This window comes from Cinclus cinclus, chromosome 9 (assembly GCF_963662255.1).
Source record: "Cinclus cinclus chromosome 9, bCinCin1.1, whole genome shotgun sequence".
NCBI lineage: Eukaryota > Metazoa > Chordata > Aves > Passeriformes > Cinclidae > Cinclus > Cinclus cinclus.
In genome coordinates, this window is record NC_085054.1 from 19784867 (window position 1) to 19808743 (window position 23877).

Below are 23877 nucleotides of genomic sequence, written 5' to 3' on the forward strand. Positions count from 1 at the left end.
CAACAGCATCCACCACACAGGTGCAACCTCAGGTGGGTTTGTGAGCACTCTGCCATGTCCCCAACCCTCCCTTCCTGTCCACAAATGGCCTTTGGCCCCCTGGGAGTGGCACTTACCCCAAAGCCATTACCAAAAGCCTTAGTCCAGGTCAGCACTCTGTGGCACCCTTAGAGCCATGCCCGCTCGGGCTGAAGCCCTGGCACACAGTGGCACAAAGCGTGGCACATCTCCCTTCTGCTCTTCCCTCTCAATCTCTGTGTCTGCCTGGAAGAAGTAGCTTGTTGGGTTTGTTCAGCTTTTGATGCGAGAGTGCAAAACTATGATGCTGTTGCTCTGGAATCCTGCCCAACCTCTCCTGCCAGCTGCCTCCAGCAAGGTTCGGGCTGTTTTCTATGCTTTAGGTGGGAAATCCTAACACAACAGGCTGGCACCTTCCAAAGCAAGCTGTGCCTCTGGATCTCGAGTGGCTTAGTCCGCGTGTCAGAAGGACCGGCATTCCCTCTGCAGTGCTTCAGGCTGCAGGAAGCAGGCAGAACCCTTGGGATCACAGCCGGCTGGGCAGTATTTTCAGCTAGTTGTAAAGAGTTTTAGCTGTCAGATGCTTAAGTTAAGGAATGGCACTGGGGGCGGGGAGGGAAGCCAAGAACATTGTGAAGTTTAAAAAAACCCTGCAGCAATACTACAAGTTTTGCCTTTTAAAGGCTTTGGTGGAACCCCCCCATCCGCAACGTATCAAAGCTTTAGCAAACTTCCTCCCAGGCAGTTTTTAGTTCTCGCTCCCGATCTCGGATGCCGCCTGCCCGAGCACAGATACCGCACTTCTGCATTTCTTTCCCCTGAAAACTCTCTTTTATTTTTTTTATTTTTTTTTTTTTCCCCTTCCAAGCAGCGGCAGAGCCGGGTCGGGCCGCAGTCCCCCCCTCCCGGCCGTGCCGGGCGCGCTCCGCCCCCGCTGCAGGCGCCGCCCCCGGAGGTGCGCGCCGGGCTCGGCGGGGACAGCGGTGCCGGCGCCGCGGCCGCCAGCGGCTCTGCCGCGCTGCTCGCACACTCGCAAGTAGCTTCTTTTTTTTTTTTTTTCCTTTGCTTTAGGGCTTTTTAAAATTATTATTATTATTATTATTATTATTATTATTATTATTATTATTATTATTATTATTATTATTATTATATTTGTTGTTTTTCGCAAGCGGGCCAGTGGCTCCTTGCCATGAGCAGCCCGAAGGCAGCATGAAAGCGGGCAGGCGCGGCTATCCCTCCCGCTCCGGTCTAGGATGGCTCCTGGCGAAGTGCTGCTGCTGCTGCTCCTGCACAGGTCGGTGGGGCCCGTGCGTGGGGAGCCCGTCCCGGGGAGCTGCTGGAGGGTCGGGGGGACAGCGGGGGACAGCGGTGCCCCCGGGGACAGAGGGGGACAGCGGTGCCCCCGGGGACAGAGGGGGACAGCGGTGCCCCCGGGGACAGCGGGGAACAGCGGTGCCCCCGGGGACAGCGGCGGGTGAGCCGGTAACGGGCAACGCGAGCGAGAGGGCAGGAATTGATACAGTCTCACAAGTTACAGTTTTACATTTTGTTATTACTGGTAGGAAACACCCTGGGATTGTAGGGTCAATAGGGCGGGGAGAAATATTTGCCTAAATGATTTTTTTCCCCCCCTTCCTTCCTTTCTAGTCTTTCTTGGGCTCGAGTACGAGCAAAACGCTTTGAGAACATCTGTTTCTCACAGTTCACAAATCTCTGAATGGTGATGGGGGAAGGTCTGGGGAAGCTGGCTGAGCTGAAATGCTGAGAGAGATGTGGGAAAGCCAGGGCAGCTGGAGTGCCTTGTAAAAATAAAATCAAAATCTGGCTTTTATGTGGAACAGCACAGCTCAGATGCATTGACTGAAGGTTTTGCAGCCTGCAGACTTTATGCTGCGATATGGCTCTTGGACTTGTTCTGGATAATGTGAGGTTTTTCTAAGATCTGCTTGTGGTATTTCGATGTTTCCTGTTCTCTGAATGGCCAAGCAAAATGTCCTGAACAAAACTTGGCTTTTGTTTTGTTTTGTTTGGTTTGTTTGGGGATTTTTTTTGTTTTGTTTTTTTTTTGTGTTTTTTTTTGTTTGTTTGTTTGTTTTGTTTTGGGGTTTTTTTGTTTGTTTGTTTGGGGTTTTTTGTTGTTGGTTTGGTTTTTTTTTTAATAACTAAAGCTTTCACATGCAGTCTCTTTGGTAGCTCTGGAACCCAAATAAAGAGCAGATAAAGATGACATTGAGGATGGGTGGGCCTACTCATTTCTTGAGGCACACATTCACAATGCAGGAACCCTCTTTCACCATTTAGTTACACTTACATGGTGACAGCAGCAAACTAGTTGGTGATGGAGTTTGCCACTGCTTTGTAAGATGTGATCTTTTCTAGCCTGGGAAGAACTCACAACTCACAACCTCATGCCAAAGAAGTGATTCTTGAGGTCAGTGCACAAAACCCCACTGTTTTGCAGTCTTTAAGAAGGAGCATGTAATCTGGTTGTAGGGATACGGCTGCCTGCAGAAAGGTTGTGGTATTAAACCACTCTGAAAGCCGAGTCTTTTGGACAGCCTTTGCTTTAATATGTTGGCCCATCCAGCAGGCTGGAGCAGTAGTCAAGCTCTCTGACAGAGCTCTGGTCCTGAAAATGTTGATTCTAAGGGATTAAAATCTCCCTGCTGCCTATCCAGCCTACAGAGGTCTCTAGAAGAGGGAAAGGGAAACAGCTGGCTTTTCTCTCTTCGGTTGAAACATTAGCTGTGTTTACAGTTCTAGTTTACTGGGTTGGTAACAAAAGGTGTTTTTTGATACTTCTTTCTTGTCCTTGGTTGCAAACTTTGGGCGAAAAGTTCTAAAAGTCTGTCTGTCATGCTGTATTTGTTAAAGAAAACCAGAGATGGTGGAAATACTCCCTGAATTTAAGCAGGTACAGAACCTGACATTTGACAAGGGATTCAGGTGCCCCAGATTACAGCATCAGTGTGCCCTTGTTGGCAGCTTCTCCTGTTAAGCTTGGAGATGTTTTAATGTGGCAACCAGAGCTTTGAAGCTCTAACTTCATGCATTTTGTGTTGTCAGGGATCACCTGGGGGGAACACTGTTAATCCCAGGGCTTCTCACTGATCTCAGTCTCACAGTGCAAATAAGTGACTGTGGTTTGTATTTAAGATGGGTGTGAAGCATCTCAGAACTATTCTCAGTGCTGCCCCATAGGTGACCTTACCTTTAACTTTGGAAATTCGACTCTGCTTTTTCCTGGTGGCATTGCGTGATGTATCTTGATCTTTTGCAACAACTCATTAGGTTTTGTTGTGTGAATAAGAACTGTCTGGTGAGAGAAGCAGGGAAGATGAGCCTGCATTCTGTGTCAAACACAGGTTTTGTGCTCAGGTAGTTGGTATGAGCTGCATCATTGCTTTCCATGGAGCTTGGAAGTGATGTGGATGCTTGATTTCCTAAATAGTAGCAATAATGCAGAGCTGAAAAAACCCAGACCCGAGGTCCCCTGTGTACCGTGAAATACGTAAGTTTTGTGTAACTGGGCATTTCTCTGAAGGATTTTGACAGATGACTCAAACTGTTTTGCATTAGTATTCCACTGTCTGTTGCAGCAGTAGAGATCTTGATGCTGCTTTTTTGCTTATTTCTCTTGGTGAGTTTCTCATCTTGTCAGCTTTGCCCATGTACAGGCTGTTGGGATCCATCCAGAGAAAGCAAGCGACAGTACCATTTGCAATTTTGCTCTGAGCCCAATAGTGCCTGCAGGAACTAAATAAGGACTACTTCTCTGTTCTGCAGTATAGAGAGATACGAATCCTAATATAGGAGCACCTCAGACAAGAGTCTGTCACTTGCTTTCACCCATAAAAAGGGGTAGTTAGGAGCAGCACACTTACAGAGCATTTAGGTCAGTGGCCTTACTAAGCCAAGAGTGTACAAGCAAGGCTTTTTGCTCTACCTCCCAAATGCAGAAGTGAAAAATGACTTAGTGTAACAGGATGCTTCTTAATGCTGCAAAACTGTTCCTGGTGAGAGGGTTCAAATTCTGATGGTCTTCTGACAGCTAGAAAGTCAGTGAACTCTCCTTAGAAATCAGCTTAGGATTTGCAATTGAATATACTTTTTAAAATATTTTTTTAACATGAAGGCTATCTCCTCAGTTATCTATGTGGTTCAGATTATTTTAAAAGGGAAAAGAGGGAAAATAAAGTGATGGGAGGAATTCCTGCTTTGTGAAATTTGTTTTCTAAAGCAAGTGGTCAGCTGCATGCCTTGGATGTGAGAAGATCAAAACTTGGTTGCCTTTAAGCACAGAGCCAAGTCCAGTGTGTGAGTGCCACTCCTCTGCACTAGCTTCTGCACAGGGCTCTGAGGCTCATCAGTGAGTGGGAACATGGACATTGGGTGAGACGAAATTCCAGGCTCTGATACACATGGTGCTAAAGACTTACAATATCTCAGATTCAACCTGGAAATTAAATTCTGTGTGCTGCCTTAAACACAGCTCCTTATTTACAGGACATTTTTTTTTCCAGTAGTTCACCTCATTCAATTCTAGCCCAGACTGGAGGATGCTGGGATCTCACTGCCCTAAGGGACACCAGGAGGGTGGAAAGCACAAACAAGGTGTAGGAAATGCTTTTCTTTGAGCACAAAGAGAAAGATGTTCCCATCTACTGGATTTGAGCTGGCTGTGAGTGTACCAGGTACAGACAAAGAAAAGGGTCTTTGGTTAAAAGTAATCAATTGTCAGAATAACTTTAGAGTTCACATGAATAATATTATGTGGCTGCAGCGTGGCTTCAGGTGAGAATGTAGTATGCTTTCTACTTGAGGGTAGCCAGAAACCAGGAGGATGGATTTAAATGGATGGGCTGTATTTGCTTCAATAAAGAACACATCCTCTGCCTCCTCCAGCAGTTGCTCTTCTGAGTGGACTGCTGGTTGTATGCAAACTTCTAATTTCAGAACAAAAGAAGCTTAATCTGAATGTCAAACTTTAAATCTCAGTCTGTTGAAGTTGAAAATTTGAGTGGGTTTCTGTTTGTGCTAAGCTCCTGGTAAAGCTCTTATTTTAATTTTTCTGTCCCTTCACCTTGTCCTACACTTTTGGTCTTCTTTCTGCAATTTTTTGTTTTATTGCCTTATTTTTCTTTCTTTCCTTCTTTCCTTCCTTTTCCTCTTCTCACCTGAAACTTTGATTTGCTACCGGATCTTTGCTGTAAGATTAATAAAGAAAACTTGTCTTGACAGAGTGATGGTGACTTCTGTGCAGTAGAGGGGGTTCAGCCAGCCACCCTGTACATCTTTCCTAGCTGGGCAGAAACAGAGCCTTAACTGGAAGTTAAGAAAACCAGCATCATCACAAGGGCTGTCAACAGCACATTAATAAAAGTTATTTCTTCATTAGGTAAAAAGTGAGATCTGATGGTGCTTTTTATAGAAGGTGCTGACACTGTTCAGGGAGCTGCAGAGCTTTGCTAAGGGAACTGGTACCTTTGTGCTGAGTGGTAGCAAGAGAGTGATCTGCAGTAATATATTCAAGCCCATAACATTTCCTAATTTGAACATATTTTATTTAGTGCTTCAGGCTGAGCCATGGTTGCACTGTGTAAAGCATTATGGAATGCATGGCCAGAGCAGCTCTGTCAAAATTGAGGCAGAGGAGAAAACAATAGTAAAACAGAGGGTGTCAACCAAAGCTTGCTTAGCTTCCTGGTCTTTCTTGAATGAGAAATATGAGGAAACTGTTAGGTTTCCCAAATAAACTCCTTGGGTGATGTCCATCTGTTGCTTGTTAGTTGTATCTCTGCAAAGTCAAGAGGATCAAGTGTACTGGTCCTCTGTAGACAGAGTCTCTCTCCCTCTCATGCCAGAGTCAAGCTCTGCTCTTTGTCCTGGCAAATTCATGAGCAAAGGGCTGTGGAGAGGTTTGCAAGAGCTGTTGTTATTTCCTTCCAGTTCTACTAAGAGAAAGCTGGTTAGCCCATGACATGAACATCTCTTCCAAGTCCTGTGTTTTCCCACCTCTGCAGGCTGAGTCAGGAGTCAGAATAGGTCAAAGCAGAGAGTTATTGGAAGGGACAAAAGAGTTGATGAAAATTCTGCTCAGTTGAGCAAGCAGGATTAACGCGACAAGGTGAATACTGTTAGAAAAAAAAAAATAATCACTCTTTGTTGGTGTGAAACTGCTTTCTCACACCTTCTCTACACCCTCCCGACACATGGTCCTCAGCTAAGCATGTCCCAAAAGCATGACTGACAGTCGTCATGCCTGTCATTTTGGGTAAATAGACTCACTGTTCTGAACTTCTTAGCATTTGTGTGGCAATGACACATAGGAGTTCAGGAGAAGTCCTGGGGCTGATGAGTAACCTCTGAAGATGGACAGTGGAAGGAGAAGCATGGGCACTGCTCTGCTGGCAGCCTGGGGAAACAGTGAGTTCCTTGTAGGATTACTCAGTGTTGTTAAATCTTACCTGTTTGCAGGAGGGCTTCTTGAAGGTACGAACCTTTGTTCACAGATACAGCAGGTCCCATTTTCAGTGGGTCTGTACTGCTGTCAGATACAAAGTGTCTGAGACCACGGAAGGTTTGAGCTTTTCAGAAGTGCTGGTTGCTGCACATGACTGTGCTCCCTGCTCTCATCTCACCAGCCACTTTCTGTGAATCGAAGGTTTATCATGTCACTGCCAGTGCTGGGATGCTTTAGCAGCTTTCTTTCTGTTTACAAGATCCAAGCAATAATAGTGTTATTATTTTCTCTCTTGAAAGTTACATGCAGTGCTAGACAGCTCTTACTCTCCTGATGCAAGCTAGCTCCTCAACCTCTGGCTTCATGTCTCCCTGTTGTGACTAATCTTGCAGTCTTTTGACGTGGTTATATACAAGATGCAACAAAAGTGGTACAGAAAATAAACTGTCAAATATTAATTCATATGTAAAAAAGAGGTAGCAAGAGCTTCTATCAACATCAGCTTTCAGTTACTGGTCTGGGCACGAATACATGGTGGGGATCCTTATTGTTCAGATTGCTATGTTGTTTTCAACTTTTATAAATTTGTCCTGTTTTAAAGAAACATGGGATTTGCTTTTTTATGCAGGCAAACATCCAAAAATTCCCATTCACTCCAAGGAGTGTATAAGAACCCACAAGGCTTTATTCATCTCGTCAAAAAACCTGAAGAAAGTAGACTTTATTCTTAGGAAAGGAAAACAGATAATTGTGAAAAATACAGCTTGGGTAACTCCCTGCTCAGTGTGAAGACGTGGGGTAATTAAACATGCTGTTTTCCTACAAAATAAGTGCCAGATAGATGTATTGTTTAGGAATTCAATGCACGGATGCTGAAATAAAATCTCTCCATTTTGCAGTGAAACAAAAAGGGCAGTTATTTCACATGACCCCAGAAAGATTTTGTTTGGGTTTTTTCCCAAACTGTTATGTTTCAGCACACACCTTGTTAAAACTTTGTGTGTATTAAGGAAACTAATCTATCATTTCAAACTTAAAACCCCCAAACTTCCAAAGTTTTCAGTCTAAAAATAGCATCAAGATACTTCTCAAGCACACCAGAACACTGTTGTTACATTTCAGTCTAATTCCTGTCTGTTAACAGGCTTTATGAATGCATTTTCATATTTGGCAAAAGTTGCAATTTCTTTTCAAAAGAGAGGAATTGGTTGGGCAGTTAGTAATTACAGCAGGGATCTACAGATCCTGTGGTTTTCAGTTCACTAAGGAAATCCAATTTTCTGCCAGTTTAGCCACTGCATCAGTTGCTATTGCAGAAGAGTTCAATTGCTGATATTGCATCACGCAGTCCTGCATCATGTGAAATTACTTTTCAGTATAGCAGTTGAAGCACATCTGGAAGTTTTCTTAAAAAAAGATGCATAGATCACAAGTAGGACTTCGGGACATGTAAAGATTTACTAGAAAATAATGAGATTATCTCTAATGAGATAAGCTTGAAATCATCTCCCTTGACCATTTTTTGCCATTGGAAAACCACAAAACAAAAATTAATGTGTTTGCTCTTAGCTCCTGTTGTTTGATATGGCTGTTTATGGTGAAACACAAACCAATCCCTGAATTAAAGGTAGTTAGTGCATCCCATTGGGTCTCCTGTTGAGTTTGACCTCCTTTACATTCCTTCAGCCTCTGTCCTGGACCAGCCCCACAGTGCTCTCCCCAGCCAGCTGAGAACTTGGGAATCATACACATCACCTGGGCTCTGTTCATACAACTAGGACAAAATATGAAAATGTCTCCAGTGAAGTTCTAATGAGATGAAAAATAGAACCTGCAAGCTCAATTACAGTTAATAATAGAACAGCCATAGAGTTTCTTCTCTTTGATGGGAAGAAACCCATTATATACATTTCAGTTTATGTATTTGTCATTTATTTTTTGATAATGTAACACACATAAGATCATGTTGCAGGAAGTCCTGACTGGATTTTACTCCCTGATCTCCCAGTACTTCCCAAGGGTTGTGGGTGCTCCTTTACTCTATAGAAACCGTGGCTACTTTTGGAAAATGGAAAAAGTGTGTCTCCTGTTTTGTGCATTGCCACATGATGAGTTAGTAATTGCTATTCAGTTGCCCTTATTGCACCCCAGTGCACTTGGTTTTCCCATGTGGTACAGACACTGCTAGTCCTGGGACAACTCAACAGCTTCGAAATCTTGGATCCCCTGCAAAATGCCATTCCAAGCTGTGAAGTTCCATAAGAGGTGAAGCCAGGGAGCCAGACCTGCTGGGAACACATTAACAAACATCATCCTGAGGAACCAGTAGGTGGTTTCTGCTGGAGATTATTATATTTTGTATTGGAAGGTTGTAAGTTAAACATGGAAATTTAAAGTTGCTATGTACAGGAAAGCACAAGTACAGTCTATGTGTGAGTTTTGAGCAAAGATCTCATGTTCACTTGCACAAGAAAACATTGAAGTAAGCATTTAGGAAAGTGATGGACTGTGGCCCATGATGAGAGGGGACATATTTAGTGAGCATGGAGGTGTCTCCACTGTTACATTTTCTGAGAATTTTTCCATGCTCATTTTTCACATGGAGCAAGCCGCTGAGAGCACGGAAGAAAGCTGAGAGTGGCACATCCCCAGCTACAGCTAAATCTTCTGAGGATACTTTTTCATGCAGTTGAGGCTTGCTGACAGTCACAGCTACAGACTATAGTAGCCAAGGACCTCTTAGGTTCTCTTGGGTTTTTTCTCATCCCTTCATAAGGCACGTGCAGGTTTGGTAAGCAGAGTTTTCTCACATCCTCAAGATACATGGTACAGCTCAGTCAGCCCTTAGAACCTTCCTTGAGGTGATGTAGGAAACAGTGACCAACTGAGCATCAGTTCATCAGCAGTTGCAGCTTCCAGGTTCATACTGAGCAGCTGATTTCAGCCTTTTTGTAGGCCTGCATGTCCTGGGAAGCACGTCATGCACATACCTGAGATCGCCTTGCTCCAGGGTGCTGGTTGATTGTGGCCAGAGCAGCAGTTCCTGCTCCCGTGTGTGCCCCTGCTCATCGACTGCAGTCCTGAACCCAATTTGTCCATGCTGAGCACCCCTGATAACAAGGCTCCAGCTCTCTGCTGCCACGGGAGCGTGAGCCAAGGCAGGCCATGTGAAGTGTTGCACAGCCAGTATAATTTCACTGCATGCTGAATAAATAGCACTTTTGAGAACTCTTTTGAAGAGATGTTGCCTAATTAATCCTGCAGGGGGTATAATATGTATATTTTTGAAATCCAGTTTTAGCATCGTGCAATTAGCTTTTATGCCTAGGGATTCTGATTTAAGACATTCTTTAGTTACTAATGGTAATCTGTTTTAATTAGAAATGCAAATGTATTTTAGATCCAAATGTGTCTGAGTGGTACAATGTAAAATGATGATTCACAGTGGATACCATTGAAGTGCCTCAAGTCTGGTATTCTTTGTACCTTCTGCAGTTTGAACTCTGAGGATCAACACAATGTTCAAACATCGCTCTCAGCTGAAGCATGTGGAGGCTGAATAGATTTCTTTAGGAAATGGAATAAATATTAATCAACAGGGATTCTTTCTAGGATGGCAGAAGGAAAATCATAGCTTTAGGCAAGAAGGAGGCAAATGCTTTGAATGTTAGCAGTAATTTGAGTGCCACAGTAGCAGACCACAGCTCCTGCCAGGGCACAGGTACTGAGCAAAGAGCAGCATCTTAGTTGACTTTGTGTTAGTATCAGAGAAATTACCTAGGCTTGAGCATTCCAGGTTGCTCATGGCAGGGCAGGAGCTGCTCAGAGCTGTGTTGCTGTAAAATTTCATCTGCCAGTGTATCTAAAGACAAGCCTACAGCAAAGCAAGCTCCAGGCAAGCACTGAAAGGCTGACTGACACTTGCTGAATATTCACTGCAGTCACTTGTCCTGGAGATACTAAACTATCAGGTGATGTCTGTGATCAGACATTTTAAAATACAGTAACAGGTCACCTGTGTTCAACAAAACCTTTGTAGAGTGAAAGAGCCTCTGCTATTAATCTTCACTGTTGTGGTCAAGAAAGTGTTTCTTTTTTCTGATTCCTTGGAAAGATGGAGCCAAAAGAAAGTAACCACTCAGCAGCAGAGAAGATGGCTTTTGTAATGAGTGATTATTAGACATGTTACTTGGTAGAGCATTTTTACAGCTGTTTGCAGTGAGACCTGGTGATGCAGAAGGAAATGAAGCAGTTTATGCAGGGCACCTCTCCCCATCTCTGCAAAGCTGGATGTAGAATTATTTTTTTTTTTTCATAAGGATGCTGCTGGTACAGAGCAATGATGTAGGCACCATAAAAGCTGTGGGTGGCTCTGTGTGGCCCTTCAGAAATCACAATCAATCATTTTCTTAGGACTAGCCTCACTGGGAAGGCTGGTTCTGGGTCAAGGCACTGGCACAGCTTCAGAGGGCTGAGACCTCAGCAGGGTGCTGCAGAGAGCGAGCTCTCCTGTTCCCATGTAGCAGATGCTCTCTGAGACTTCAAGTTCCTGTCCACCTTTCTTGCTGACGCAGATAGAGTGTAGTAGTGACTTTGTCACCTGAAATTTGATAAACTTGTTGACTGGCATCACGGGGAAGCTTCCTCGCAGAGCTGCTCCCTGCTGAGCTGTCAAACGAAAAACTAAGACACAGATCACTGAGCCTGTTATATGGGACACCAAGCAGTGTTCTGGTTTTGCTACTTCAGCTGAATTGATTAAAACTTCCCACAAGTCTGAGTGATAGTCTTGAATGTGCAGTTGAAAGTCTCTGAGCTGCTTAGCTATTTCCCTGTGCTGTGTTCAAAGAGCAAAGTGTCACCAGCAGCAGCAGTTTTTATCTGTGTGTTTTATTTCCAAGCCGCTGTTTGCATTGACTTCATTCATTACTTTTAATTCATCCTAATCAGTACCTTTGCTGTGAGCTTGTATTTTCTGCTGGTAATTCTGGAGGACGAGGGTGTGAAGGAAGCTGCTTTGGGCACCAGCCCTGGAGGCTGCAGCTGCAGTGTGTCTGTTGTCAAACACCCCAACCTTGTTGTTCTTGGTGGTTACGTGGTGTCCGCTCCTGCCCTGCGCCACTTGCAACTTATCCTTATTCCGTTCTTTTCTTTTCAGGGGCTGTCAGAGCCTGAATAATTTAAGAGTGAACAAATGAGAGACGTTCATGGAGGACTCTGTTCTTACCTAGGCACAAATTGACAAGCATGTAGATTGCCTTGGGTTTCCACTGCACCTACCACAACTTTACTAAGAGAAAAATCCCCTTTCCTAGACATCTGTGTCACTCTTGCTTAGTAAAGTTACTCAAGATCAGCGCCTTTGGAATTGGTTGCTAAATGGACAAAGACTTTCTCTTTGCCCGGAGCTCCTCACAGCCTCCAAGTACCAAAGAGAACTCCACAGCACTAGAAAGCAAGAGGCAGCTGCTGAATGTTGGAAGCTATTGCATTTGGCAAAAGAAGCTGATGCTAAGATGCACACAGTTGTGTTTGTTTGTTCTGCTTGTTTTCTGTGCTTTCCGAGCCCTCTGTGTGCCTGGAAAGTTTAATGACCGATCCCTTCTTTCTCAACATGCAGTTTTTCTTCCTATCCCAAAAAGCTTTGGGTTCTGTTCTTGCTTTTTTTATTTTTCCAATTCCAAGTTTGTCGCTGATACTCTTCTGTTGTTTCCGTGGAGAATTGTTTGGGTACATAGCTACAGCTTCCTTTTATGATAGGGAGACCTAAATATGAAACTCAAATATCGTTGTTTTTCCTCCTCTCCCCCCATTTAGCAGAGTGGTCCACCTTGTCACAGAGGTTGCTGACTTCAAATATAAGGCAGAGTTGACCTTAGCAATGATGTCATTTAACATGAGAAATTACTTCAAAATTCTTACAGTAGCTCAATTTGAAAGCTGCTGAATGAAGCTGACCCCTTGACACTTCACAAAAGAATAAGGCTTGTGTTTCACTAACAGCTGCTTGGAAACCATGTGTAATAAAGTTTGTTTTTGTGCTCAACATCCAGGATAAAAGATGGCATTTGCCAACTCTGGTACCCTTACACTCCCAGAAGAGCAGAACTGCTTTGATCAAAGTTAAAAAGTCTGCTTCTATGTGGGTGTCTAAGCATTTCACACTTCCTTATGCTAAAAGTAACAGTGTACTTGCAAAGGCCAGCAAATGCTGCTCTCGTTCAGCTTCAAAAATGACATTTTCCTCCTTGTCATCCCATATAGCTTTTAATGAAGTTTCAGGGTTAAAACTTTTTTTATGGAACATGCAAAAATCTCCCATCAAACTATATCAAGGGAGATTTTTGCTTTTGTGTTTGGAGCTTTGTTATTTTTGCTGCTAGCGACACTTATTCTGGAAACTTCAGGGTTGGAGATTATTTTATTTTTGTCACAGAATGAGGACAGTGTAAATACAAAATGTAAAATAGAACTGAGAGAAGTGCTTCAACAAGTTGTTTCACTACATTGAAATAAATGTTGATTTGTTCAAAAAAAAAAAGCATGCCCTTTCTGGATCTTGTTAGTCTTGACTTTTTATTTTCTTTCTTTGCTAAAGAAATGCGTGCTCTCGACTTCAGCAATCTGCTCACCCAGCTGTGAGGCATTACGGGAAGGCTGCTCCAACGTCCACTCCCAGCAGATGTGTTGGACTTGCTGTCGCTGTGCTCGGGGCTGGTCTGGGACCTGTGCTGGGCACAAACTCGAGGCAAGGGAATAGGCAAATGAAACCGAGTGCACACAGATACTGTGTTTGGCCTCCAACTCTGCTGTGTGGAGCAAGTGCTTTATTTCTGAGCTTTTCCACACCTTTTTATTCAGTGAAAGCCTGTTCTAAAAAGCTGTTGCTTCAAGGTTCCCCTGAAGGTATGTTCCTGCCCAGTCTTGACTTCTGTCTCACAGTATTTTAGGATAGGAGCTGGCTAGGAGAGTATCTCACCAACAGGTTGGTGGATTCACTCTGAATATTTGTTCTCTTACTATTTTTATTGTGAATTCACAGCAGCTTATTAGGGGGCTCAGATGGGACTCTGAAGCAGGATGAATTAGGCTGGTATATGGAGACAAAAAGGCTCAAACTTCCAACCAGAGAAACTGTAGATACCCATAACAGCTGTAAGCTGTTCTGGGGAAACCCATAGAGAGCAGGACACTCAGAGAGAAGGACCTCAGGTGTTTCAGCTGCTCTTCAAGCACTTGGTGCCACAGGGCTGAGTTGAACACTTTGCTGAGGGTCTCTTTGGAAGCACAAACATGTATTGTGCCTTCACATACAGCAGCTCCTGAGTTAAATGCTCATCTGTAGGAAATGCCTATATTTACCTGAGCACTCATCTTGCTCTTTTCCCCTTGCCCTGCCTGTGGTCACCTCTGATAAAAAATTAGATCCACATGAAGCAGCAGATACAATAGAGAACTTCTGCATTTGTTCCTCTCACTAGGCACTCTTGGACAGTACTGAAGTCATGTTTTATTTCAGCAGGCTCTCTTTCTCTGTGCCTTCCCCTTGTGCTGTTTCTCTCCCTGGAGACCCAGCTCACTCATTCAGCACGCTCTCAGGATTTCAGTAACTTTTCTTGCAAGGTCTCTGGGGACCATGCGCCTCTGTGCTGTTTCTCCAGGCTTTTGGTTTTATCTCACTCTTTGAAACTTTCCCAGAACTGCAGTGACTTTTCTCTGACCTCCAGGAACTGCAGCTCTTGAGCCCTGACACCAACTGGCACAACGAAGACCTGGACACTACTTTGGGATGTCAGCTTTCCCAGCACATGTTAGATGGAAGCTGCATCTGAGCAACACCAGCTAAAAATAAAAGCTATTCAACCGAAGCTAATGGCAGGTTGCCACAAGTTATTGCTCATTAAAGTGAATTGACAGATGCTTAACTTCAGCTAATCATTCCCTGCTGAGGGATCGGCCTGGTATGAAGCATACTCAAATGTGGGAAGGGGATTCACAATAACTAAATGTAGCTGAGGGTATAATTTCCTCGGACTCCCTCTGTAGTTAATGGAAAGAGAGAGGCTCCTACGGGGTGTGTCCCACTCTGCATCACCCTTGGGCAGAGTGTACACAGCTCCTCGACTGCCGAGAGGAGGAGATGAAGCTGCTGCCTGCCACAAAAATGAGTGGCTCCAAGTGACAGTGTTTATTCACCCCAGCTGGGCTAGTGCTTGTTTTCCTCACATTAGATTTCAACCTGGAAGTAATGAGCAGAAGGCTGAATATTGAAGCTTACAGATTGGTGACTGTTTCCCAAAGGCAAAACTCATGCAAAATCCCTCCGGAGCATCCCCTGCCTTGCAGTGTGGTTTAGGGGAATTCTGCAGATCATTCTTTATCTCACAGCAGCTCTTCTTTCATATTTCCAAGAAATGCCAGCTATTCAATAGCAAAACAGTGTGTTCTAAATGTTGTGTGATTAATTTAGATTCTAGTCCTTTTTTCCCTCTTTCTTTTTGTAAGTTAGTCATGTTTGCATGCTTGGCAGTGAAAAGTCAGATTTTGAGGTTTTACATTACAGTGATCAGAAAGTTTGTCCGATATGTCTGTTGCTTCCCCTATTGGACTAGAAACTTTTTTTATAAAATATTTAACTCTATACCATTATTCTTGAATTTGGACACAAGTCAATTCGTCCATGTAAATGGAGTTGTGAGAATCCTGCCAGATTGATTTGTACCTTTTGATGTTGCTTCCATCTTGAAGTTTCAAATGATGCTCCCAAGACACAAACAGAAAATTCAATTGGACCTTTTCAATTTGCTCATTTACAGGAGATTATCAAGTTAGGGAGAGCTTTTGAATCTCTGAACAAAATTTGCATTTTGATTTCAATGGCATAGTTTAAACGTGTCTCTACCCTCTGGTGTGAAATTTTCTCCTACACATCCCATCTCATTTTTAGCTTGAGCTGCAGCACAGGGCAGGTCTGTGGTTAGACACGTGTGGAGCAGCTGAGCAGAGCTGGGAGCACATGCGGAGCCATGGAAGTCTCCGGGGCACACTTTGCAATTCCATTGTGAAAGTTTAATGTACTTCTAATCTAAAGGGCCTTTCAAGGCAGTTCTCCTCTTTCTTTGTCTGACATGGGCACTGAAAATTTTCTTGTGTTCACTTATATTCTTCACTAGAACCTTTTTCAGAGGCTGTGTCTGAGGAGACAACTTATTTATTGACATTAGAAGTTGTAAGATACATTATTTACACTATTAACTAGTGTTTTCACTAGAGGAATAGCTGTAAAGGGACTTTGTATTTTCCAAACTTTTGCAAATCCATGCCAGGTTTTACAGGCAGAATGGACTCTAACACTAAAACTGGGATTGGTACTGTCATCTGCCTAAGCCACAAAGTTTTGTAACCCTGACTCCTGCCAATAAAAATGTTTCACTGGGAATGTTTTGGACATTTAATACAAAGCACAAAGGAAACCAAAGGAGCAGTGTTCATACCTCTTCTGCCATCTTTGCATCCATCAGGTAGAGCTTTAGTCCCAAATCCCTTGAGCAGATCCAAGGGGGCTCACAAAGCAGCATTTCCCAAGGGAGAATATAAAGCTTCAGGAGGCTGAGAACTGCGAAGTGGAACCTGCAGCCTGTATGATCATGGAGGTGCTCTTGAAAAGGGAGAAGGAGAAAGTACATTTTGATTGTTTAGATGGTTCTTGTTTGTTTAGTATGAAATACTAATACAGAGTCTAGTTGATTCCTGCTTTTCAAGATTTTTTTGGGATGGAGATTCCCATTCTTTAGGAAATTTACTCAAGTATAGACTTAGTCTTTTACTCACATCTGATGAAATTCTTTGTCACAAGTGTTTTTTTATAGGAACCACTAAATGTGGAAAGTGGGCTCTGTTTAACACAGCAGACCTGATTTATGTGCTCATCAGTCAGATTGTCATTATTGGCTTTCATTCACAAATGGAATTATCTCTGTAAAATAAAAACTGTTGATTTAAATGCACATGCTAATAGGACTTCAGAGTTCCCATTCTCGCTCATTTTCTTTGACTTCTGTGGAAAAATCCTATTCTTTCAGGGTGTTTTTCTGGAATGTAGATGGAGCTATAGATAAATCAGGAAAGGATTTATCTCAGAGCAAGACTATGCCCTGCTCTAGTCTCCTCTTTTTATAGCTATATTCTGTATTATCTTCTGGTTATGGACACATATTTCTTTCTTCTCCTTTATGATCTGTCATTATTATGTATCAAATAGACTAGACTGATGTTTTCTTCTGAGTTGTTCTGAGAAGCTTTTCCTTCCCCTGTTAGAGATCTGAGGTCCTACAAAGGAGTCTGGTGCTGCCTGAGCCTGATCAGACAAACCTCCCCTCCCATGTGTGCTCTGGGGAACAGGGAGGTAAAAATAAAATGTCTTGTATTTGTGTTCCAACAGGAATTTTTACTGACTGAAATGAGAATATTACTGTGCCTCTAAAACCAGATTTATGAGATTTTCATTTTTCTTTTCACCCAAGATTGCACAGAACTGGAACCTTCTATTTTTCAAGTACAAGAGCTGTGCTTTTACAGATGTCTGTTCATTTGACCTACAACAACAAACATTTCATGGCTGCAGTGGTGCAAAAGCTCTGAATTTTAAAGCCCTTCGGTCTGGCTGAGTATCTCTCACAGTCCTCTTGCCAGAAGTTTCTTGGAGGTTTGCTTAGGAGTGTTTTGGAAACCATCATTTCTTATGTCTGAATGAATGGTTTGGCCAGGAAATCAATCTAGCCACATGAGTCTGCTGACCTCCCTACACCCATTTTGCTTCACCAGATTCTTTTTTTAGACGTGTGTCCTGGGACACTGGTGGGAGGACAGTTCCTCAGGGCAGACCTGCTGCGGTGCAGGGACAGCCACGGCTCTGCTGGTGCTTGCGGGCAGCAGCAGCTGCCTCAATTATCACGCAATGAGCTGCTGCATCTCTCCCGAAAGCTCTCTGGCTTTTCTTAAACAAACTGTATTTCCAAAGAGCTCTACTAATGCAGTTTGCAAAACACATATGTGCTAGTGCTTTGCAGGAAGGGCATGGTAACATGTCCTCCTCTTCTGCTCGATCCACCTGGTGTCTGGGTCTCAGCCACTATCAAGTGTCATGATTAATGTGTTTGTAGCCGTATGTGCCGCAGAGGCTGAGCACACATGGCTGAGGAGGTTGTCTGCAAGGTCTTTCCTTGCAGATTTTTTTATGTTTCATGTTTCTTTCTCTCATTTTGTGAGCTCCACTCTTCCCTGAGCTCCAGTCCTGCCTCTGCAACCATGTTGATGTGACCTGCTTTATGTACAAAGGAGATCATTCTCAATATGGATGGCAAACTGCAAATATGACTTGCTCACAAATCTATCCAAATTTACAGTTCCTTTGAAAAAGAAAAAAAAAAGGTTATGAATATTGTGTGTGGACTCTTGGTGTAGCTTTTGGATAAGGCATGTTTGGTAGCAGTGGGAATTGGGATGGTGAGATGGAAGTGCTTTGTACCAGTGTAGGGTGTGGGCAGAGATAAGTCACCCAACATCAAAGGGCTCTCATGGTGGCTGGGGAGAAGGGAAATTCATGCCAGCCTTTCTCTCCCACCTCTCTGCCTGTTCCCCAGCCAGCAGAGACTGGCTTACCAGGCAGAATAAGGCCATGTTTTCAGTCTTGGGTTGCATGAGCCAGGCAAAGCGTAGGCTCTGTCCCAGGTGCCTACTGTGCTTAGCCAGGGTAGTTCAACAAGCAAGGAGAAAGAAGAGGGGACTTCATATCTGACAGGGTTGCATGGCATGACCAACATGTAGTAACCCTTTGGTAAACAGCCTTTTTAATCACCAAAGGCATGACCTTGAGCAGTAAAATCCAGGTGGGATCGTTGGACGGTGTTAACAGCCTCCCTCTGGAAACCTGTGGGTTGGCTTTTGTTATGGCTGGTGACTTTGAAGCTCTGATGTTCAGTCTTCAGAGGGTTCCTGGCTCTGGGTGTCAAAATTATTACAATAATGGATGGGCTGTGGGCCAGCTTGAGACCGGGACTGTTTCTGCCCACGTGCTGCCTTCCTGGGAGTGACAGGATTACTGACCATCACTTCCCCCAGGACAGCTGAGCAAAGTGTGCCATGGCAGGAGAGGTGCAGTGTGTCTGTCTGTGCCCCAGCTGAGGCTGTGCTGCTGGGGAAAGGAGAGGGAGGCAGCAAGGCTGGGGTCTGACCCTGCTGGTAAAACCTGGGGTGTTCCCTGCTGTGGCCTCCACACTGCTGCCCTTCACAGGCATCAGGGTTCCTGAGCTTGGCCCTGCCTTGAGCCCGCTGGGCTGAGATAGGATTGTCATCTCAGTAACAAACCCTTGGGGTTGTCTGAGGCTTCATTAGCCTCCTACCAGCTCCCTTCTCATGCCAAAAGTTAAATTGGCAAAGTGCTGTGGACTGGAGGTTGGGGTTGGACTGTGTTACTTACAAGGTGTAGTAAAAACCTCTCTGTACATCAGCTGAGATGTGCTGAGATCAGCTCATCCTTGGTTTTCCTGAACTAAGCCCAGTCTCCAGCAAAGGCAGCGAGTCCATGAAACAGCTGCTCCCCCCAAGCCATCCCTGGAGTGGCAGCCCCACAGAGCAATTGCTTACAGCATTTCTCCTTCTGTCTGCAACCCAGCTCCCTTTGCTGCAGTAGTTTCCAAAGTTAATCCTCCTGCAGCAGCAGGAGCACCTGAGGGCACTCCTCTCTGCAAAGCCCCTTGGCCAAGAACCCTCAAGCTTCCCCCACTGCCTGTGGGCTTTCAGTGCTGCCAGGGGCACGAGGGCACTTGGAAAATCAAACCCACCACTGTGAAACCCTGAATGTTGCTGACGCAAGGCGCGCTGATAAACTCGCAGAGCATCACGTGGACCCTGCGAGGGAGAACTATCCAAAGCCTATTGAGTAGAAGATAAGCTGGCCCCTGACAAACATTATCTGGCACTAGTTGATTTAGCGCTACTTCGTGTACATGAAATAACATCAGCGGGAGCTGATGTTAAACCCAGGCCTTTTGGAGATAACACTGCTGCTTTCCCCTTATGGAGGAATGCCAGAAAATCCCCAGCAGCTTCACCTGGGATCAGCTCCACCTGGAACCCATCCTCCTCCCAGTTCCTCTTGCACTCACTCCTGTTGTCAAAAAACAGATGATTGAGATTTTCTTCTTGTCTGGGAAATGAACTTTGACTTTCTCTAGCTTGTTAAAATTATTTCTGTACATTCTAAAATTTAACCTTTGACGTCAGGTGTGTAATAACTTATTGGTTCAACTTCTGGCTGATGCTGTGTATGGCTATAAAACATTCTGACTCTCATGGTCTGCATTGTGCAAGCTGGCAGACAAGGCAGGATGCAATCTCTGCTCCGTGCACAGACAGCTGCAAGCAGCTCTGCCCAGAGGGAATGTGATGTCTTCATGCAGGTAGCAGGAGCTGGCTTCCAAAACAATGGAGGTAATGATTCTCTACAAGAGTAGCTGTCCCTCAGCATGTGGACAACCCAGCATCTCTAATGGTATTTATTGCTGAACTGAGAATGTCTGAATGCACCAGTCTATTTTCACGTGTTGTACCACAGGTTTTTGGTTTCTGCTGGGACAGATAAAAGATTGAGAGATAACAGTGTGAAAATGTTTAATCGTATCAGTTTGCTCTTTACTGATGTACAGCCTGCGATGTTTCTTATAGGAGTGTGACAGTGTCTGAATGTTGTAAAGAGTCTTCATCTTAAATTGTGCGGGATTAAACATCTCAGTCCCTGATAGGGAGGGGAGGGAGTTTCGTTACCATGGTTTTAGAAAGTTGAAAGCAGGGCATTTGTTCCTGAAGTGCAATTGGGAACTCTTTGAGCAACTTGTTTGTTTTGGTTTTAAAGCCTTACTGACATTGGCACATCTTTGGTCTGCTGAGTTTGGGGAGAGTAAGGAAGGTTGCAGCCCTTTCTAAGGTGCCAGTCTGAACATGTGTATCAGTAACTGAGGTTGGATGCAGTTCAGCAGAACCTCCTGCTTCCATGTAATGAAACTAATTTTTTATTTTAAACCTTATTAGAGTTTCCTTTGGTTTGAACAGTTTGTCATTTTTTATAATTGTTCATTCCAGTTTCTTAGTTCTAGCAAAATGTGTGAACTCTTCTGACAGACGGCTTTCAGAGGCAAAGAAGATAATTTTAAGGTGATTCAAAATTAATAAGTAGTATAACTTAATCGTGTCACTGGAGTCTGGAAACAGCTGAGAAACAACTATGGAACCTGACAATGTGTTGGTGGCTGTCAGGTTTCCTGTAGTAATCAACTTTTTGTGCTTGTTTTCTTCTTGGCAATTCACAATGAAATTATGGGAAGAAGCTGAGAAATTAAGCACTCAGTGTGAAAATTAGGCTTCCATTAAAAAAACAGAATAAAACCCTGCATATAAAAAAACTTCGCTGTCTGCAATCTTTTCATAGAGACAGATAGTGTGGTAGGAAATGAGAGAGGTGTGTGAGATTGTGGGAAATGCCTATTGCAGGGCATATTCCTCTCTCTGGTGTGCAATAAAGTTTGCATAAAGTCCATAGGTCACAAACCCTTTCCCCAAGGCAGGCTGTACTCTCATGCTCAGTGCTGCGGGTGCCTGACGTGCCCGGGGAGCAGAGGGGGTGCTGGGATGAGGTCTCACCTGCGCCGTTTTCTTGCAGACGCGTATTCAGTCTCTTCCAATGACAACGGGGGCAAGTCTGACTCCGTGGCCAACTTACAACCTCAGCCATCCCTCAACTCCATCCAGAGCTCTCCAGGCCCCAAGCGCTCGACCAACACCCTGAAGAAATGGTTGACCAGTCCCGTGCGCCGCCTGAACAGTGGGAAGACCGAGAGCCACATCAAGAAACAAAAGAAGGTGCGAGATGGCAGGAAGAGCTTCGACCTCGGCTCACCAAAGACTGGAGATGAAACCACTCCTCAAGGAGACAGCGCAGATGAGGTGTGTGTTGGTGTTTGTTAGTGTTTGTTACAGGAAGTGCCATGTATCTGGGATAGTCTCCTCCATGGGGTGTGAGTCATGCTTGAGTAAATGCAGTTCCCTTAGGGTCTGGAGGGAGCAGCGAATCATACATGCAATTGCATTGTTGTAGTTTTGTCATCCAAAGAGCAACGGAATATGTAAGGAACAGTGTTTCACCGTTTGCATATATTATTTTTTTTTTTACTACATTTTTAATAGCCTATTAGAAAGCTGTCAGGAACAGAAATTAAGTTCTTGAGCAGCTGTTATCACTTTTTGATGAGGTTCATATCACCTTTATGCTACTATGGCAGTGTAATTCCATAATGAAAGAAAATACTCTTAAGAAATAGCCATGTTTCTGTTAAATCTGCTATGTAGTTGTACCTGCAGTTTTTCTGCAGGCATTATTTCAACCAGAATTGCACTTCCCTGATAAAGTGAATAAGGAATTAAAAGCCAAAAATGTAGAAGTGACTAATTGAACACAAATAGAGGAACACATTTTTAAAACTGTACATCAAACAGTTCTTATTTAAATGAAAAAAACTACTGTTCTGTCAACACACAGACTGTAGCTGCCTTAGCTGCATGAATGAAGTATAAACTGTAATTTTGTAAGCCATAGAATGCACCAGGATTAACCAGCAAAACCTTATGTCTTTACTGCTTCTCTTCCATTACCTGCAATTTCCTCCATCCAAGAGAAAATAGAACTGAAAAGATAAAAATTTCTGTCCCTGTTTCTAATCATGTTTAACTTTTCTTCAGAAGAGCAAGAAGGGCTGGGGGGAAGATGAAGCAGATGAAGAGTCTCACACACCTCTTCCTCCTCCTATGAAGATTTTTGACAATGATCCAACCCAAGATGATATGGTAAGGCCTCCCTTACTATATAATTGTTCTGTTTGAGTGCATTTCTCACATAGCTATATCACAGTGGTTTTGTGGTGGTCTTCTAGTATAAAGGGCTTAGACTTCTGGTTATAAGAGTCTCCTATGTGATAATCATAATCTAATACCTTTCTCCAAATGAATTTACAAACAGTGCTAGATAAGCAATTTAGCCCTGGCATCCCATTTCATGACAGGTTGATGGTCTGCCTGTGCAGTGTGTGGTCAGAAACTCCCCTCAGATCAATAATGTGTGTTTGCTATGTCTGTTTGAAAAGTGCTGCTGGTGTCTGGCTGTAGCAGCAGAAATGGTGTTTGGTGGCACTATGCTGGTGGTGTAAATCAGGATTTACTGTGGTAATTGGCCCTGTGGCTTGCAGAGTCCTGTGTTGGACTTGGGGTGAGAACCTGAGGCAGTGGTTTGCATTCACAGCCAGTCCTTGTCAGTGCATGTCCCCCACCCTTTCCTGGTGCTGTCATCTCCCTTGTAGAAAACCATCCTCCTGTTTTGCAGTTTCCTGCTTTCCTGTTGGCATCCGTTTTTAGCACTGCCACTTCTGTATCACTGTCCTCTGATTGTAATTGCTGCAGGCAAAGAGGCAAGGACAGGGGAGATTAATAAATTGTCAGGAAAGAAAAACCAAAACAACCCAGAATGTTCTTGGGGAAGGTTCAGGCAGAAGTTTGGAAATACAGAGAGAAGAGGATGTAAATATTTCTGGGACTCAAGGAGCAGAGTGATGGAGTAAAGGATTTGGGGGCTTGCTGCTAATCTGTCAGGAAATGTTATGACATTGTGGTGGCAGCAGGAGCAGAAGGAAGCAGCTGGAGCTGTGGACTCCTGCCCTCGGAGTGCTCTGTGTGCTCATGGCTGTCTGGTGAGGGGCAGAGACAAAAGGTCGGTGGAGCAGAGCCCTGGTGGATCTATGCCCAGCACAATTGCTCCTGGTTTGTTCCCCATGGCATTTAGCTAAATGTTTGGGGCTTAGTTTGCTTTTTGGTTTTGGGGACATGGTTCTGTTTTGGGGTTTTTTTAAAAGAAAAACAAAAGTGCTGCAGCACAGGTCACTATTTTTGGTGTCCAGCATGCCATGTGATTTCAGTATTTCTTAAATATGTTTGTGACAGCATTAATGCTGTGGAACTAAGCTGTTTTCTGCTTCAGATGTCTGAGCTTTACAGAGTGTTTTGGTATCCTGTTTCCTCACCCACTCCTAAAACACAAGATTAAATAGAGCAGAATGCGTCTGAAACCTTTTTTTTTCCTCTTGTTTTTCTTGCCCTACTCTACCTTTCTTTCAGGGGGGTAAAAGACTAAAGCCAATAGGATCCTGAATCTCCTGGCACAGGAGCACCATATTAGCAATGTTGAGCCATGCAGGAGCTGAAAGCTCTTTAATGGTGTTAATTTGGGCACAGTGTCCTGCTCATGTCCTCCCTCTGTGCTTAAAGGCATGGGCTTAGACTGGACCAGCAGCAGC

General features: G+C 44.0%; 1 protein-coding gene across 3 annotated transcripts in view; it reads left to right on the top strand.

Annotated features, from left to right (window-relative positions):
* The first annotated feature begins 557 nt into the window (after positions 1 to 557).
* The window catches only part of LOC134047285 (kalirin-like), a 72660-nt gene continuing 49340 nt past the window's right edge, over positions 558 to 23877 (top strand). Inside the window, exons 1-4 of one of the 3 annotated variants that reach the window (XM_062498331.1) lie at positions 775 to 1054; positions 1188 to 1312; positions 21198 to 21481; positions 22274 to 22378. In XM_062498331.1, coding sequence (XP_062354315.1) covers positions 1228 to 1312; positions 21198 to 21481; positions 22274 to 22378 — 474 coding nt within the window. In that variant the 5' untranslated portion in view covers positions 775 to 1054; positions 1188 to 1227. Of the gene's footprint in view, positions 1313 to 21197; positions 21482 to 22273; positions 22379 to 23877 lie in introns of all 3 variants that reach the window. The other 2 variants (XM_062498333.1, XM_062498332.1) reach the window with 2 other exon arrangements.